This window comes from Ascidiella aspersa, chromosome 4, assembly GCF_963924565.1.
Source record: "Ascidiella aspersa chromosome 4, kaAscAspe10.2, whole genome shotgun sequence".
Lineage (NCBI taxonomy): Eukaryota > Metazoa > Chordata > Ascidiacea > Phlebobranchia > Ascidiidae > Ascidiella > Ascidiella aspersa.
In genome coordinates, this window is record NC_139450.1 from 15,996,597 (window position 1) to 16,013,564 (window position 16,968).

At 34.2% G+C, this 16,968-nt stretch overlaps 2 protein-coding genes across 3 annotated transcripts; one reads left to right on the plus strand and one right to left on the minus strand.

Annotated features, from left to right (window-relative positions):
- Positions 1–841: 841 nt before the first annotated feature.
- On the plus strand, positions 842–6,541 carry LOC146148190 (uncharacterized). Its single transcript, XM_083387505.1, has 3 exons — positions 842–902; positions 1,389–1,504; positions 6,005–6,541. The coding sequence occupies exons 1-3, from the start codon at positions 854–856 to the stop codon at positions 6,251–6,253; spliced, it is 414 nt and encodes a 137-aa protein (XP_083243631.1). The 5' UTR covers positions 842–853; the 3' UTR covers positions 6,254–6,541.
- On the minus strand, positions 5,309–9,966 carry LOC146148191 (uncharacterized). 2 transcript variants are annotated; one of them, XM_083387504.1, is made up of 6 exons: positions 9,827–9,966; positions 9,552–9,739; positions 9,294–9,392; positions 8,750–8,975; positions 8,505–8,677; positions 5,309–7,125 (listed from the first exon to the last, which is right to left on the minus strand). In XM_083387504.1, the coding sequence occupies exons 1-6, from the start codon at positions 9,946–9,948 to the stop codon at positions 6,722–6,724; spliced, it is 1,212 nt and encodes a 403-aa protein (XP_083243630.1). In that variant the 5' UTR covers positions 9,949–9,966; the 3' UTR covers positions 5,309–6,721. The 2 variants fall into 2 exon arrangements, with proteins under 2 accessions (XP_083243630.1, XP_083243629.1); XM_083387503.1 differs by having other exon boundaries at positions 5,309–7,152.
- Between the last annotated feature and the right edge of the window lie 7,002 nt (positions 9,967–16,968).

The window sequence follows — 16,968 nt, forward strand, 5'->3', positions numbered from 1 at the left end:
TGTGAAAATTTAGGTGGTAGTATGACGTAATAGTCAAAGCACTAATGCAGTTCGAACATAGGTCATGTCCAAAGAGTGTTTGCTGACTTTTCGGCGAAGCGTAAAAAGAAATGTGTAAAAGTGTTTAAAAAGGCAGACTGGTTATACTAAGCTATCCCTGTATGTTCGTTCAGTAAGCGAAACAAACAAGTTTCTAAATGAATTTATTTAGGCGATAGAATGTATGATAAAAAGGTAATAATTCAGGTATTAAAGTGCACCATGCTTGGAAAAAGGGTTTATAGTCGAAATTTTAAAAACATTTGTTTGGTGAAAATAACGTGTAACCCTATAATAGGTATAGGCTATGTAAAATAAGCACACATTTTGATTGATACTTGGCGAAAATAGCCAACGCATTGGTCTTATAAAACGTTAAAATGCAAGTTTAACGCTTATATCAAACAAACTATACATTCGCAACGTCGCCAAATTTTCTATATACGAGTAGGCTATATCAAATTGAAATTTCTACTTGCTTTTTGTTTTCTAAATTAGGATGATAGTATGTAGCAAAGAATAACCCGTCACACAAAAGTTTAAACGATAGTTTTTCTGTCAAAAGGATCGGCCTCCAGTAATTTTTAGAAATGCTATAGGATCTACCACAGGGATTAGCACTGCAATGACCCAGCCCGAGAGTGGTCGCATGATTAGGTGTAAATGTTTTAAACTTTGCACAAAAATTCGATTGTTTTCTTTTTGCAAAATTTATCCTTTCAATATCGCCATCAATGAGGAATATAGATGGTTTACTTTTCGCAATGCTTTTAATATGTGGTAACATTTTTGTGCAGATAAAGTAGAGATTAAAATGAATTTTACGATTGAATTGTTGGTGTTTCTTACAGTTTGTTATTTCGGTAAGTATTATCTTTCTATATTTTGAACGACGTATTTTTTACACATTTTATACCGATAATATCTGACATAGACGCCGTTAATAACGAACCTATTTAGGCGACCCAAACAAAACTTTTTGTCAATTTTTGTAAACCGCCACCACATTGTGCGCATTGTGGCATAAAATAAGTTTTGCGAAAAATCCCTGTATATCGTGTAGTAGAACAATAGTTGACGCATTGGGGCCCATACAGAGAAGCACATTTTTCGATACAGTTGTGCTCATTAAGATAATTTCCGGAACAAAATTTTAGTGTCCCTGACGTAAAGCTGCACAAAAAACACGTGAAAAGTAAAATAAATAACGTTTATCTAGTTTAAGGGTGATGTTCACCGTGCTGCAAAATACGTTATGGATTAGCGGCAAAGCAAAACAATTAACAGCGAAAAGAAGATACCAATTGTTTGCCATCCCAGATAAATGATTAAATATTTTGTCTTTACAGTTGTATGCGCACCACAAGGTGAAGGAAATCAAAAAGTAAATTGCAGTGTTGACTGTGTTTCTGGAAACAAAACCTTGAGGCATTTATGCATAACAAACTGTCATGCCTTATCTATCGTAAGTACTATTTAAATAGGCTAAAATAGGCTAGTTCAGGGGTGGGCAAATATTTTGACTGGAAGAGCCATTTCATAGAAAATACAAGTAACAGAGAGCCTCATAATTATTTCAATACAAAAACGGTTAACAGAATTGTGATATAATAAAACGGTAATAACAAATACAATAATAATAAGGGTAATAACAAAAATACGCGAACAATATTTATCAATATCATTCTTTTGTTTGATTTGCTAATCTCTGAAACCTGTAATAAAATTGCGATGACTTGCTGTTAACTAACTCTTCGGATTCTATGTTTAGTGTTACGTCAGAAACAAAATTCTGGCCTAAATTAAGAAAAGAAAAATAGACAAGCGTTCATAGTTGCCATTCTGAATTATTTTATTATTGTAAAAAAATATTATATAATCTAAATAGTGACAGATTCGCTATCCAGGTTAAATATTTCAGTAATTTAAAAAGTTTAAAATTTTTGTGAATTGAAAAATAAACAATGCGGTATGAAATCAAAATTTCAGTAACTGGTCATGTTCAGTAAAATATTTTATAAAACAGAAAATCTTAGATCTAAAGCTTTAAGCAAGACCCTTAATGAATTTTTATACAGTATTAAGCTTTAAAAAAGTTGATTTTTTTGTTAAAATGTATTGAATATTTTCTAAAATCCTTTTTAGATTATTTTTTAGATTTCTCTATAAAAAATCTAGATGTTTCTAGATTAAATTTATTGTAATTCTAGATGTTTACCCTAATAAAAAATGGAAACTATGCAAACGTTCATAAACGGTACTCTTGGTAGCCTTTACAATTTTGGGGGGAATTTTACGATTCGACTAGAAGAGCCACAAAAAACATGCCGGCGAGCTGCATGAGGCTCGCGAGCCGCAGTTTGCCCACCCCTGGGCTAGTTGTTTAAATACGTCCAAATTTTATTTATAAATTACCAGGTGAAATGCACGGCGGTTAAATAGAGTATTCAAAAGTTCAATTATAAAAGGTCAAAAATAATTAATTACACCTACAATAACCTCGATAATAATATACGAAGTCTAGATGAATTTTGTCTGAGTAAACAAAATGACATAATCCATCATGCTGTGGGCTCTTTATCACTTACATTCCGTTGTAACATGTTCAACAATGTTAGGGTTATAGCCAGGGCTGCGAAGTCGCTTAAAAATAAACTGAGTCCGACTCCCGAGTCCCTAGTCCGACTCCGGTCAAATGTGCGATTTTGTCGAGTCCCGAGTCCGGCCCTGACTCTACACCCTGTATATCATATGCTATTCCACCTTTACATTTTCCCGTTTTTCCAGTTATATCAGTTTAAAAATTTGGTACTGCGCATGCGCATGTCGGACTCGGGACTCGAGTAGTTTAATGTGGTCTTACTCGAGTCCCGAGTCCGACTCCAGCAAAACAAACTGACTCATCGAGTCCCGAGTCCGACTCCACAGCCCTGGATAGCCCATGATTATGCAAAATCGGGAGGGCCTGCCTTTAAGAAAGAGGCTTCTCTTAGTGAATATAAACACCTCTCTGTTAGCACCTGCTTGCTGTGCATGTGGCTCCAACCAACATATCAACACCAGGCCTAAACAAATAAAAATTGTACAAACGCCGCAGCAAGCAAAATGCTAAATTTGAATGCATTTTTAGCGACGACGTTGAGCTACGTCATGAAATTAATTAGTTTAAGAGATTGGTCATATTTGCTTCTTAAACATGTCACCTGGCCCGAATTCAGTAACATGGCCGTACACATTATGTAAATTCTATTTATCAAATATATTTTTCGATCATTCCACAAATACCTCGCCGTATTTGAATTTAATATCGCGGTAATACATGAAGAGGCAAGGTCAACATGTAATAAAGTTTCACCAAACGTAGAAAGCACGGAAGCATTGCTAGAAGTTTTATTTATATGACGTTCGTGAACTATTTTGCCAGATTGGATCAAAAGGTAAAAAAGCCTGAAAATTTTCTTGAAGGTAAAGTATTTAGGCGTCAAGTGCCAGTTTGTCGCTGTCTCTGGGAATGGGATTTTTGTTTTGAAGCGGCAAAAAGTAAAAATAAATAAATGAATAAAATATATTGATTGCAAAACGATTCTAAAATTCATTTTGCGTAGTCTTAACCAAACTAACGTGTAAGAAACTAAAACCTTGGCAACTACCCCTTTCGCATCTAAGACATAAAAGTTAAGGCGGATAATTTTTGGCCCATATCTGTTTTTGCTTTTAAGGAAATTATACAAATGGCAACGTTTATACTAAACCACAAACCAAACAAAGTAATAACATTTTAAAGCAACCCGGATGATTTTAAAGGTCCACTAACCCCCTTTTTAGTTAATGTTGTGTCTTTCTCCTGATTTATATCGTCTTTGTAATATGACCGTAATACCGCAAGTAACTCATCGATAATTTAGAGAGCTTCAAAAAGCAAAAAAAACATTGTAAGTTTTTTTGTGCGAAATTTTTACGTATTTTAATCTTAACTTTGGGGTCTACGCGCTCCACAACTTGACAAACGCCAATATATCTAATTAAATTTGGCATTTTAAAACAAATATAGTAGCATTTTTTCGCGCTTTGCGCAACGTGTTGTGACCTTTTTTAAATTTGACTTAAATTGCACATTTTCGCATAACTCTAAATGTAATAGCAAGTTACCTTACTTTTTAATACCGTCAGTGTATGACGTTATATTGCATGTATTTCACATCCTATTTTTGACTTGGCCCGCCACAACATTTTAAGTTTCTCATGCGGCCTGCAGTTAAAAATAATTGCCCAGCCCTGCCTTATAGCCTGGATGAAAGCGGCACAAATGGAATGGCGAGTTTATTCATTTGAGTTATCTGCGTGGCCCTAAAGATCTAATTATTTGTCTCCGTAAATCCACATTAACATTTGGTTAAAACAGCGTGAAACCAAAAAGTTAACATATAACCTAAAAAGCAGTTTTGGATATGAAATACGTCATTAAAGAAAGGTTCGAACGCGCTGTAACCATTTATTCACTAATTCGAGTAGTACCAGCCTTGTGTAAGCTTGTTGAAGTCGCATGTTATAGCCGATGACTTTAAAAAGTGTGGGGTATTTAACATCAATAAAAATTGCAACGTTGTGTATTTTGTTTAAATCAGTGATTCTTATCCTTTTTTGTTCAGCATGAAAATAGAAAATTTGGCAGTTTATCGCGCAAAGCGCGAAAAAAATTGGGGTTATTTGGTTTGTATTGGCTAAACTTTAATCTGGGAGGCACACAAAAATTGCTCGTTCTCGATATATTGGTTTACATCGAGCTGATTTTGACAAAGATATTGTAAATAAATAAACATTGCGTTAATTGTGCTTGTGAGGACACACAATGCAAAAGGCTATACTGCAGATAACATTACACATTCGCGCAAAAATGTCTCAGTTTTCCCCAATATGTCATATATGAATGACAGGTTCGCGCAAAGCGAATTTTTTTTTCGTAGTTTTGTTGTTTAAATTGGCAAAACCACAGTTTCTGGAGAGGGTGGCATGGTGCACAACTTCGATCTCTATCAACTATATTATGCTGTTCTGACTAAACACAGCCCCATTTGGCCGTAATAAGTAGCAAATATTGTCTCAAAATACGATAAACTATATTAAAACATAAGAAGCCCCTAAGTTCACAAATCACAAACATATTAACTGTTTGTCTTCAGTTACTTCTCTAAACATGTGTAATCAGCAGAGTTAACAACTAACGCAACATGAAACAAATAAAATCACTATAAAAAGTTAAATATTGGAGTAAAGGTCGCGCCCCCCTTAAAATTGCTTTGGCGCTTTCTCGACTAGCGTAGTATAAAAATTTGTAGAAGTCGCATGTTAAAGCTGGTGGTTTAAAAAGTATTGTGTCAATTTGACATGCACCCTTAAGTGCAGCCTTGTGTGTTGTTTCTGCCATGGTACGACAAAATACTTGACTATAGCACACATCACTTGGCTAAGCGTGTCATACAACTTTTAAGTGGCAAAAACCAGTTACATCTATGTGTCCAAAATAACTAACAAACGTTAAACTTCAGGTTGTAACAGCATTTGTTTAGACTTGATATTTAAGTAAATAAACCCGGCATCAAACTGCGTCATACGCAAAAAAAACCTTTTGCGAACATTTGCCGGCGACCGGCGGACAAACTTGGCTATTTATTATAAGAGATACGTGTTCGTACTGGCAAATTTCAATAAAAGTTGACTAAGATATTTTGCTAAAGGACTCAGGTATTTTAATTCACCGACCAGTCCCAAAAAATGGTTTTATTATACAAAAGGCAAAACATAAATATAATGGAGAACAAAAAAAAATTCTTCAAAAATGATGAAAGGCGGCTTGTTTTTTTTATACTAAGTCGGATTCATTCGTATCGAAAAGCAAAAGAAAATTTACATTCAACCAGCCCAAAATGTGACAAAAACTATCATAACAATAAATTTCTTACTACAGAACCACTGCAGGTCAATGTACAGAATTCACCGAAAGCGTGGTTTTGTTTGTAACAAAATGGCCAAAAAAGTATGCTGGTCATGCAAGGGAAACAACACAGTGGGTACTGCGACCAACAGGTGTATGCTCTGTCAGTCGATGTGGAGGAACAACGTCACAGACTTGCACCAGGTTGACAAGGATGTGTGCGATAACGTGATCGCAAATAAAACTCAAAAGCTATCTTCCACATGCAACATTGCTCCCTAAACTGCTTTGCTTTGCGTTGTATACCTGTTCAATTTTTGTCGCTGTTTAGAACGAATGTTGTACATTCAAATAAAAGTTAATAACAAGTTAATGTCAAAAGTTTTTTTTTCAAAATGGCTCGCGTCTATTTTTGATCTATGCAGGTCGAGTTATACAAAAAAATCATTTTTGTATGTAAAACTAAGCACCAAACCTAAATTAACAGCATTTAATGCCTAAACAAAAACGTTTACCCAATAGTTGATATTAAAATAAAACCAGATAAAAGATATTAAGTTTAATTAAGACAATTACCAATAACCTATAGGGTAACTAAAGTATTAAATGAAAGTATCGTCGTTTTGTTGCATTATAAAATTCTGAAAACAACTTAGTTCGGCTCAACAGTGACACCCTCCGGTAGCAATGAGCGTTACGCTACATGTGGCGAAACATCGTAAGTTTGGCGTGTAATCTGGCGTTGGCATCCTACGTTTCCTCGTAGCTGGCTATTTCCGGCAACGCGTCTTCTTGTTCGCCGTTGAACTGCGTCTCTGAAGATGGTGGCGACGACGGCGACGAAATGGTCGGCGGATCGACCTGTTTGTTGGCGTGCCGTCGGCGCACGTGCGTGTCCAAGTTGTACTTTTGCACGAAGGTCTTGCCGCACGCGGCGCACTGGTGTCGCTTGTCCTCCAAGTGGATCTTCTCGTGCTTGGTCTTGCTGCAGCACTTGCGGAAGCTGCGCCCGCAGAAGCGGCACTTGTAGGGCATCTCGCCGGTGTGCAGCGTGACGTGCTCGGCCAGGTTGCTGCGCCGCACGTAGCTGCGATCACACCACTGGCACTTGAACGGCCTGTCTCCGGTGTGCGTGCGCGTGTGTTCAAGCAACGCTGCGGAAAACGACAAATTAGTCGCATCTGGGATGATTACAAGGGATAGTTGGTCAGCATTCATCTAAAGTAGTGAGTCTCAAACTGTGTGCCGAGAGAGTCTCGTAAGGGTGCGGCGTAACTATTTGTACCATTGGAAAAATTTGGCCTGCATATATGCAGGCAAAGCACGGCAAGCACGCGAGACTTTACAATTTCTATTCGATTTTAAATAACCATATTAAGATATGTGCCGATTTTATTAGTTTGGATTGTTATGTAATAAAGGTATTTAAAACCCGTCCGCCTTTATTATTATTATATTAATTTGCATGTCTACTTAGAGCTCAAATACTCAAATGTGTTAAGGACTTTATTGCATTTTGGCAACCCTTTTCAAGTAGAAGGCCTAAGTCAACTCAACACGGTTTTAGTGGGCTGAAATAAATTTCATCTACAAAAACGTTTTTCTGGTTGTTAAAACGTTCAGTTTTATGGCATTTTAATATGACAACTATTAAACAATGTTGATCCTAGGATATTGTGCGATGGAAAATAGGTCAATTTAAAATTACGAAGGAGAATAAACTTTTTTGTGTTTCTTTGGCTTTAAATTTAAGTCCCCACTGCTGTATACATGGTCACAATGAAATTGTGTAGGTAAAATATGAAACGTGATAAATGTAATTGTTATTTTGTGGTTTAATTAAAATAGGGGCATAACTATTATTGTTATATTTGAAAAATACATTTCTGCGAACAATAAAATGCATTCAATATACTAAGTTGGTGGAAGTTATATTGATATGAATTCGATGGATGCACGGCGCCTATAGGCTGGAAAAAACCCTAAAAAATAAAAACCTACTAGGTGTATAAATAACTAACATTCATTTTTGGGCATTTCTGTAGTTCAACTAGCCAAAAATTATGTACATCATGTTGTGTTTGCAAAATGGACTACATTGCTGAACTTTTGCATCTACCTACAGCCTATTTAGTTAGAATGATTAAAGTTATATATAATTGTATGGTTTGTTAAAAATCTAAGGCCTTGAATCAAGGTGCATAGTTTGAGGACTTCCGCATCCTATACAGAAAAAAATTAATCTAAGGTTAATCGCAATGCGATGTGGTGGTCGGTGGATAACAACCATAGGAAAACAAGAGGAGCATTATGAACCATAGCAAGAACACAAGTGGGCTAAAAATACAATATTTAATTTAAAACATGTTTGTCACTTATTTCGTATTTACTTAAATATAACAGACTGGTAAACCAAACATAGTTTGTATATCAAAATTCATCTTCTAGCTTTCCGAAGTAATATCCAGTATTGTAACACCATTTTAGCATAATACTATACATTTATCGTCCTTAACAGATTTGTAAATCTTACCTCTTTTAGTGGTAAACTTTTGTCCACAATGATTACAATCATACTGTTTGTCAAAATGTATGAGCAAATGAGTTTTTAAACCACCTTTTTGTGCAAAGGAAGTGCTGCATAATGTACAAACATAGGGCCTTTCTCCTGTGTGTGTGCGCTCATGTATTAAACAGGAAGTTCTTCTGCAAAATATTCACAATAAAAAGTTTGTTCTACACACTTATTACTTTAAAAAAAGATTTTAGGAAACTCACGACATTAAAACTTTGCCACAATAATTACAAATGCATTGAGACTCTTTGCTCATATTTTTTTTTCCAGTTTCTAAAAACTTTGATTTCTTTCGGTACTTTCTTTTATTTCGATCTTGTGCAGTCTTAGTTTCTTTCTCTTTAATCCAACATATTGCTTTTTCTGTGCATTTTCTTTTTCGCTGATTACCCATTATGCCAGTAGGCTGTTTTTCGATGGCTGAGTTGTCTGCAATATCAGATAAACCATTTTGCGTTTAATCAAAAAAAATACTTTTGAAAATAACGGCAAAAGAAACAAGTAGTATATGTGGTAGTAGGTTAAGAGGAATGCATGAACAAGGCATACCATTTTGTTTTTTCAACTTATGAGCTTAACTAATTAATGTTACCTCCTTTTTGCAAAAAACCTCTAATATTACACAAGTTTGAGTTAAGGCATATTGCACTGATTCAAGAATATTATTTTAGTTTAACAAACTTAATTTTTAATTTGTTAGTTAAAATTTACTTTTACAAAGAAACAGAATTGCTATCCCTGTTATACCTTCAATTTCATTAAATTCTTCATATACTGCGTCATTATCATGTGTAATTAGCACTTCATATTTTTGGTCAAAATCATCTTGAATGACAGGGTCTGGTTCTGGATGAAGAACAGAAATAAAATAAATTTCGGCTTCAAATCTTGATTTATCCAATTCTTTCTTATGCTAAAATTGAGGATGTTTTTTTAATCTTTTAAATAGGAAACTAAAAAAACATAAAACGTGAAAGAAATTCTGGCCTACAAAATAGGGTGTACCAGTAGCATAAAGAAGTAATTCTAATGCTGCTGAACGGCTATCCAGTCGATATGTTGAAACAAAGGCATCAAGTCTTTCCAAGGAAGTTCTAAGTAGTTTATCATCTTCATTACTTGTTGTTTGGACCATCCAACTAACAGGATTAGTGCATTCTTTATAGGAATACAGTCCTCTGACTGTGTCCTTTCTATAAAATAAATTTATTTATGCTTTTTGTTTTGCAATACATTTTAAAACACAGCATAACTAAAAAGTGCTTAAAAACTAAACTTACTTATTTAAGAGTTTTTCAATGGCTTCACTGAGCAAAATATCTTGGTAGTTCTTGAAATCTGAGACCACTTCTGGCGGTGCAAAACCAAAATCTATTATTTTTAACTTATTTATTTTGCCCATGATGACGTGCAAACAACAACTACCTTAGAAAACAGTTTAAAAATAAACCATGTATTACAAACATTAGCTACATAAAAATATGTGCACCATACATGTATATGTAAAAAATATATTGTCGTGTTATTAAAATATCATTAATAAATTAAGCCAAAATATTAAGACCTCAATTTGTGTATGCCCTAATAAAAATGTTTGTCCAATATAACACATATCTTTAGCAGGGTCACTGTACACCCATTAAAACAAAAAGGAGAAAAGTTATATTTAAAAAATGTATTAAGTCCTATAAATTTAGTTTAAACGCTAGTGCATGTCCAAGTATGCTTGATTTTTAAAGCCAATTATGACTGGATATAAATATAAACATTAATAATATAATTAATAATATTTTTTGATATTGTTGGATAACTTCACAGAATTAAGTCAACTGAATTTAAGAAAAAATGTGTGAAAATTTAGAATAAATATCTTTGTTATTACTGGTGTCCTTGCTTTTTTGAGAGCTGTGTAAAAATTTTCACAGTTATGATTTTTTATATGAATATTAATACCCAGTGCTGTTTAAGAATCCTACCACATTTTCGTTAGGGGTTTGTAATGCCATAACTATTTGGATTTTTGTGGGTCAACCAGGGCTTTGGAGCCGGAGCCCCGGAGCCGTGCATTTTAAACGGAGCCGGAGCTCTACATAAAATTTAAATGGAGCTGGAGCCAGTTGTTTAAAAAATAGCACCGGCTCCGATGTATTTCATAAGATGCTATGCTATTAGTAATGGCTGAAGTCACATAGTTTAACAGCAACCCTTCACAAAATTAAGAATTATTGCCTCTTTTTGGCGCCACCTTTTCTAACTAACCATTGTGGTGTTTTTTTAGCTTTTTTATTGTGGTATTTTGTTTGTGATTACTTTGAAACGCTAGATATTGCAAATTAAGCGTTCATCCTTAAACTACATTTTTTAAGTAATGGAGCCGGAGCTGGAGCAGTGGTATTAATAAGCTCCGGAGCTGGAGCTAACCTATGATAAAAGAGAGCTCCGGAGCTGGAGCCGGAGCAATTTAACATTTACGCCTGCTCCAAAGCCCTGGGGTCAACTATTATTATTTTGTTTATCCTCCAATTTTTATTTCTTCTTTGCAACTGTTAGGATTCTAGACAAGCGCCCCCTACTTTCTAAGTAAGGGCGGCAAACAATAGCTTTTTCTGGAAAGTCATTTTTAGCGATGGTCTAGAATCCTACCATATTTTCGTCCGGGGGTTTATATTGCTAACATTACATGGGATAGGTTGCAAGTGGGTGGATCAAATAATATTATTATATTTACTACCAAAAATCATTTCTGCAAAAAACAACGTGGCATAGGATTCTGAACCAGCCCCTCACGTCAAAGCGTTGAAAAACTTATTAAAGCAATGCAAATTGTTGGGCTGGGGTTGGGTTGTCGGTTAGTGTTTGGGTGAGTCAAGTATTAATATTTAATAATATTGCTTAACTTAACCTATAGCCAAACCCAAACGCTAAGCGCCAAATTTTATTATTATTTTATAACAGTATGATTGCTGGATGTTAGATTGGTTGGGTAATACTAATTTACGTAATGAAGAATGGTGGGAACGCTCACTAATTTAAGTGTTACCCCGTTAAAACAATTATTAAACCAACGCACAATATTTGGGTTAGGGTGGGGGTTACCGTTTGGGTGAAGGTGGGTCAAGTGTTATTATATTTAATAATAATACTGTGAGCGTTCCGAACATTCATTATTCCGTAAATTAGTGTTACCCGATTGGTTGGATTAATGTGGGAACATTTCTAAACGATAACTTCGTTACCAGGGAGCAGGGACATTATACGGTAAAACATCAAACTGAGTGCTTCCCTTTATTAAAAATATACATTACAAATGACAACTAACTAGTATCACTAAATTTAAACGTCTGGCGGGTGTAGCGGCAAACCATAAATACTAGTTAATTGTTAGGGTCGCCAGAGTCAGTGAACCAGAGCAGCGGTATGTTAAAGCAATGATACTATAATACCAAGATTGGACACTTCAACGCCTTTTTCTTTTTTCTCCCTATCTCTTTCATTGTTTTTGACAACTCTCTCGCTTTTATTCTTCTGACACTTCACGCTTCAGTTAGTTTATTAAAAGGTTGACTGCGCACGCTAAATAAGCTGTAACGTTTTCCTTCGAAAGTTAAAATTGACATATTTATTTATTTGGTAAATTAATAATAGTGAAAGACCGACCGGTAGGGCAAAACTGCTCATCATCGTCATTCGTTGTCCAATTGCGTGTTAAGGGACTGGTTTCAGAACATTTCTTCTGATAGATTCAATTATATTTTTATTTTTATACGAGAACTAGTTTGTTTTTTAGCGGTAAATCCCGCAAACTTACAGCAAAAGCAAAACTGACATGCGATTTTGCACTGAAAAGGTTTTACGTCATGGCATTACTGTTAAATAAATTGTACCGGTAATAAACGTATTTATTTACAAAGAAACCGCCACTTTTGAAGGTTATTTACGTGTAAGGTTTGTAATATTGTCTCATTCTTATAGCTTCATATTCTATTAATTTTGTTTCCCCATTTGATAAGTTTCAGTAACGAAAATCATTAAGTAGCCTACTACCATTAATTTTAATAAAACAATAGGCATATTGTATTGAATCATGGATGTTTTTGGTAATGAATTTGCTGAAGAAAGAACAACCAACTTTGATGAGGCGATTGAACAAATTATTATTGAAATTGAAACATCTTCTGTGGATGCTTCCTGCTACCTTTGTAAAAGTTGTGCAAAAACATTTTTAACACAAAAAGGTCTAAAATCTCACTGCGAAAAAAAACATTCAACCTATAACCAAATAGATTTAGAGAATATGCTAACTGAAGATGCACTGCAACAATATTGGACAGAAGCATCAAATACTGCACAAAGTTACACTGGTGCTAACGTATTATTGGAAGAGAGTCTATCTAAAAATATTGTTGGGCTGTTTAACAAGTCTACAACCGCATCATCTCTTGTGGCAAATTTTATTAAATTGCTTCAAGATGAAAGCATAAATAAAGTAACACGTGCAGCTTTAGTAGAACTTCTGTCAATATTAACGAACAAAAAAGAACAGGTGCATCAACAGAATAAACCAAAATTAAATCCAATAAGTGAGATAGAAAAAGATGTGTGTTGTTATATTGGTGGCCGAGTAATAAGATCCTTGTATTACAAAACTGGCGACCCAATTTTTCAAAAATTTCGAAAGTTTTCTAAAAATGAAGAGAGATGTTGGTACCTCAATCCTATGGCGGAAAAAATATTTTGCATGAGTGAGGCAATTATAAAAAATGTTTTGGGAAAGCACCCCCAGGATTTTGATTCCGGACTTGTTGCTGAGGAAGTTATTGATAATCTAAAACAAATGAACATGCTGCATGAAATTGAAACTTCACAACTAGCGATGGAAAGGGTTTCGGATATGGTTAAAAAGTACGCCCGTACTCGTGGCCATGCATATGCAAAAAGGATTACTGAGCTTTTTCAAAAGAAAAAACTCATCGAAAAGCAACTAGCTAATAAAGGAAAGGGAAAAAGAACCTCTTTCCGAAATGACCTTCAATGTTGTTCCAAATCTTAAAAAAATGATATTTCTTAAAAAAATGATATATTAAATATCAATCTTGGTTGATAGCTGTATTTGTCCTATTTTAAAAATTGAAAATAAGTGACACTGTTGACAAGCTTTTGCACAACCGCGGTTCACAAAAACTTTCAAATGTGTAAAAAGGTTCTACCTTACTGCATATTGAATTATACTCGGTACTGCCTTTTCCTGAAACGACTTGCATTTGCTTGTTAAAATATGTCTGGCTATTTCCTTTTCTTTTAAATCTTTTTCATCTATAGAATTAATTCCCCTGCAAACTAAACTGCTTTCAATTTGACAATTAAGCTGATGAACAGTAGTATAGCTTAAATTTATACCAGCTGCCAAGGATGAACTAGTGGGCCAACCAAAATGATGTACATCTACTTGCAACAAATGATTTACATATACAGCAAATTCATGTTGGTGATAAATACTTTTTTTTACTAAACAAATTTCTTCTTCTGTTTCTGTTTTAATCTCCCACTTTATTGATTTTTTAGTAAAAAGCTTTGCTGCAGACAAAAATGATCCGAGCGATTTGTACACAACTGTTTTCTCATATATCCTATTTTTCGGAACTTTCCTCGTGTTTGCATATTTTTGAGCTTTTATAGGCATATTTAAGGTTGGCAGGGCACCGTTAGAAAGAAACTTCCGCTTTTTTCTGAAATAAATTACAACAGCTACCATAAATTGTAATTCTACACAATATATGTCACTTCTGTGTCAAACTTACTTTGAACAATATCGTCTTCCTTAAAGTGCCTTGAACATATTTTTACACTATCTTTTTTATATAATTTTCTTATTCCTTCATCAGCCCTTACTGAAAGAATAATACATTCCATTTTGGTAGCCCATTCCTGTTTCTCACCAGTACAAAAAGCTTTCGCAGGAACATTAAATAAAACATCTGGACGCTTTCCAGGACAACCAGGAATGCAGCAGTGTTTCGACATCTCAAGTAGTAAATAATATTTTATCTTTCTTGGAAATCTACAAATAGTTTTATAGATTAAAGATTCTAATCTCTTCTCAAACCTTTTAGTCACTGAAAACATAACGAAAGATACCACAACTAAATTGTCAGTGAAAGGTACAATTAATTAGAATTTGCCTGGACTTTAAATATATACCGGTACTTAGATACATATCATAAAAAACACCACATTTGAGCTATCAAGGAAAAGTATACTGAACATAGAAAATGTCAGGTTATAGATAGCCACAATAATCTTGCGTCTACCCAAAACAACCATCACATTTTCTTAAACATAGCACCCTAGTGGTAAACAAGTAATATGATTGTGGTCTGATGTTGTTGCGAGAGTTTTTTGTCCAACAAGTGTGAAAAATGTTTGTGTTTTTAGGCCATATTCTCCTAACTTGTTGTGGCATTCTTCTTTTCATGGCCGATGTGCCAAATAAGGTTTTTCCTTGCGATAAAACGTTTTTTGACAATTTTCAAATGATTATGTTAAACTAAAATATAAATATACATATTATACAACATTTAGAAGGTTTTGCAAGTACCAACTGTCTAAATACAAAATAAATAATAGTTTAACCTCCATAATAGGACATTAAACATATCTGTATGTAATAAAATAACAACAGAAAAATTGTCATCGAGACAACTTTTTATGATGTCACGTTTATATGTTACTTTGTGACGTCAAGTTTTAACAAACATTCTGACGTGACGTAATAACGTAACTTTCTAACGTTATCTAGCGAAAATTAGCCTGCCCACCCCAAACAAAAATTCTGGATCCGTGACTGCCTTATTCATAGCACATTTCACGCTATTTTTGCAGGGAAGACTTTTTGACGCTGGACTACAATCCTACCACAATTCAAAATCAACGCACAACATTTGGGTTGGCATTTATGTGTGGGTGGGTTAAGTATTATTATATATATTATTTAATAATAATACTTGACACACCCTAACCCAAACGCTAACCCGCACCTTATCTCAAATAATGTTCGTTGTGGTAGGATTCTAGACCAGCGCCGACTTTTTAATGTCAGAAGTATATCCATGAATTTTGAGTTATCAATAAATAATACCAAAGTTGGCGAAATGTTTTAAAATCGGGCAAATATATTCGCAAAACGCACATATTTACGTATTTTGGCACCTTTAACAACACGACAAACAGCTGTTAACGGATCTAACTAGAGCGTGAAGCTGCAGATGAATCTGATTGGTTAACGCCGTTCTGTCCTATCTTGGTATTATAGTATCATTGGTTAAAGGTTATATTTGAGTGAATTAAGTGGTGTCATTTTAATCAAAGGGAAGTACGCATCTCGAAATTCTTGCGTAATATCTCCGGAAGTAAACAAGATATTGATTAGAAATTTTTACACATTACTCAAAGCAACCTAAGCTATCCAGCAATCAAACTTTTTTTAACAAAAAACATAAAAATATTAATATTAATATTTATGAATATTAATATTCAGTAATATTCGGCCCCAAAATTAAAATGTGCCCTAAGTGATTTACATAGGGTGATAGCTACGAGTCTACTCTTCAAAATAAGATATGACTCGACCGCCAATTATTCGGGGATAAGTTATTAATATTCCTTCAAAAATTCATAAACGACGAAATTTCAAATCGGGCAAAAAAGCAAAAGTCCCATAACTCGAGAAATAAAGAAGATTTTCAGTCAAAATTTTTAGACATCACTCAAAGCAACCTAACTTAGCCAGCAATCAAGCTTTTTTTCAAAAAAAAATAACAATTATATATTTATGAAAATTAATATTCATAGTTATGAATATTAATATTCAGTCATATTCGGCCCCAAAATTAAAATGTGCCCTAAGTGACTTACATAGGGTGATAGCTACGAGTCTACTCTTCAAAATGAGATATGACCCGACCGCCAATTATTCGGGGATAAGTTATTAATATTCCTTCAAAAATTCATAACGACGATAATTTCAAATCAGACAAAAAAGCAAATGTCCTATAACTCGAGAAATAAAGAAGATATTCATTCAAAATTTTTACACATCACTCAAATCAATTTAAATTAGCCAGCAATCAGACTTTAAAAAAAAGATACTAATATTCATATTTACGAATATTATTATTTATATTTACGACCATTAATATTCAGTCATATTCGGCCTTGAAATTAAAATGTGCCCTAAGTGACTTACATAGGGTGATATCTACGAGTCTACTCTTTAAAATGAAATATCACTCGACCTCCAATTATTCGGGGAAAAGTTATTAATATTTCTTTAAAAATTCATAAACGTTTTTATAGGCTGCATCACTTAAGCAACATGGCCGATCCTTCAATCAGGTTTTATCAAAACCTTGACACGTTGTTATCA

Bases quoted from the DNA above. Each gene is read 5' to 3' on its own strand.
- LOC146148191 (XM_083387503.1), bottom strand. From the start codon at position 9,948: ATGGGCAAAATAAATAAGTTAAAAATAATAGATTTTGGTTTTGCACCG. The intron at 8,976-9,293 runs GTATAACAGGGA...CTGATATTGCAG, and splicing joins AGAATTTAATGAAATTGAAG to ACAACTCAGCCATCGAAAAA. The intron at 7,153-8,504 runs GTAAGATTTACA...TAATCATCCCAG, and splicing joins AAAGTTTACCACTAAAAGAG to ATGCGACTAATTTGTCGTTT.
- LOC146148190 (XM_083387505.1), top strand. From the start codon at position 854: ATGAATTTTACGATTGAATTGTTGGTGTTTCTTACAGTTTGTTATTTC. The intron at 903-1,388 runs GTAAGTATTATC...TTGTCTTTACAG, and splicing joins TCTTACAGTTTGTTATTTCG to TTGTATGCGCACCACAAGGT. The intron at 1,505-6,004 runs GTAAGTACTATT...TTCTTACTACAG, and splicing joins ACTGTCATGCCTTATCTATC to AACCACTGCAGGTCAATGTA.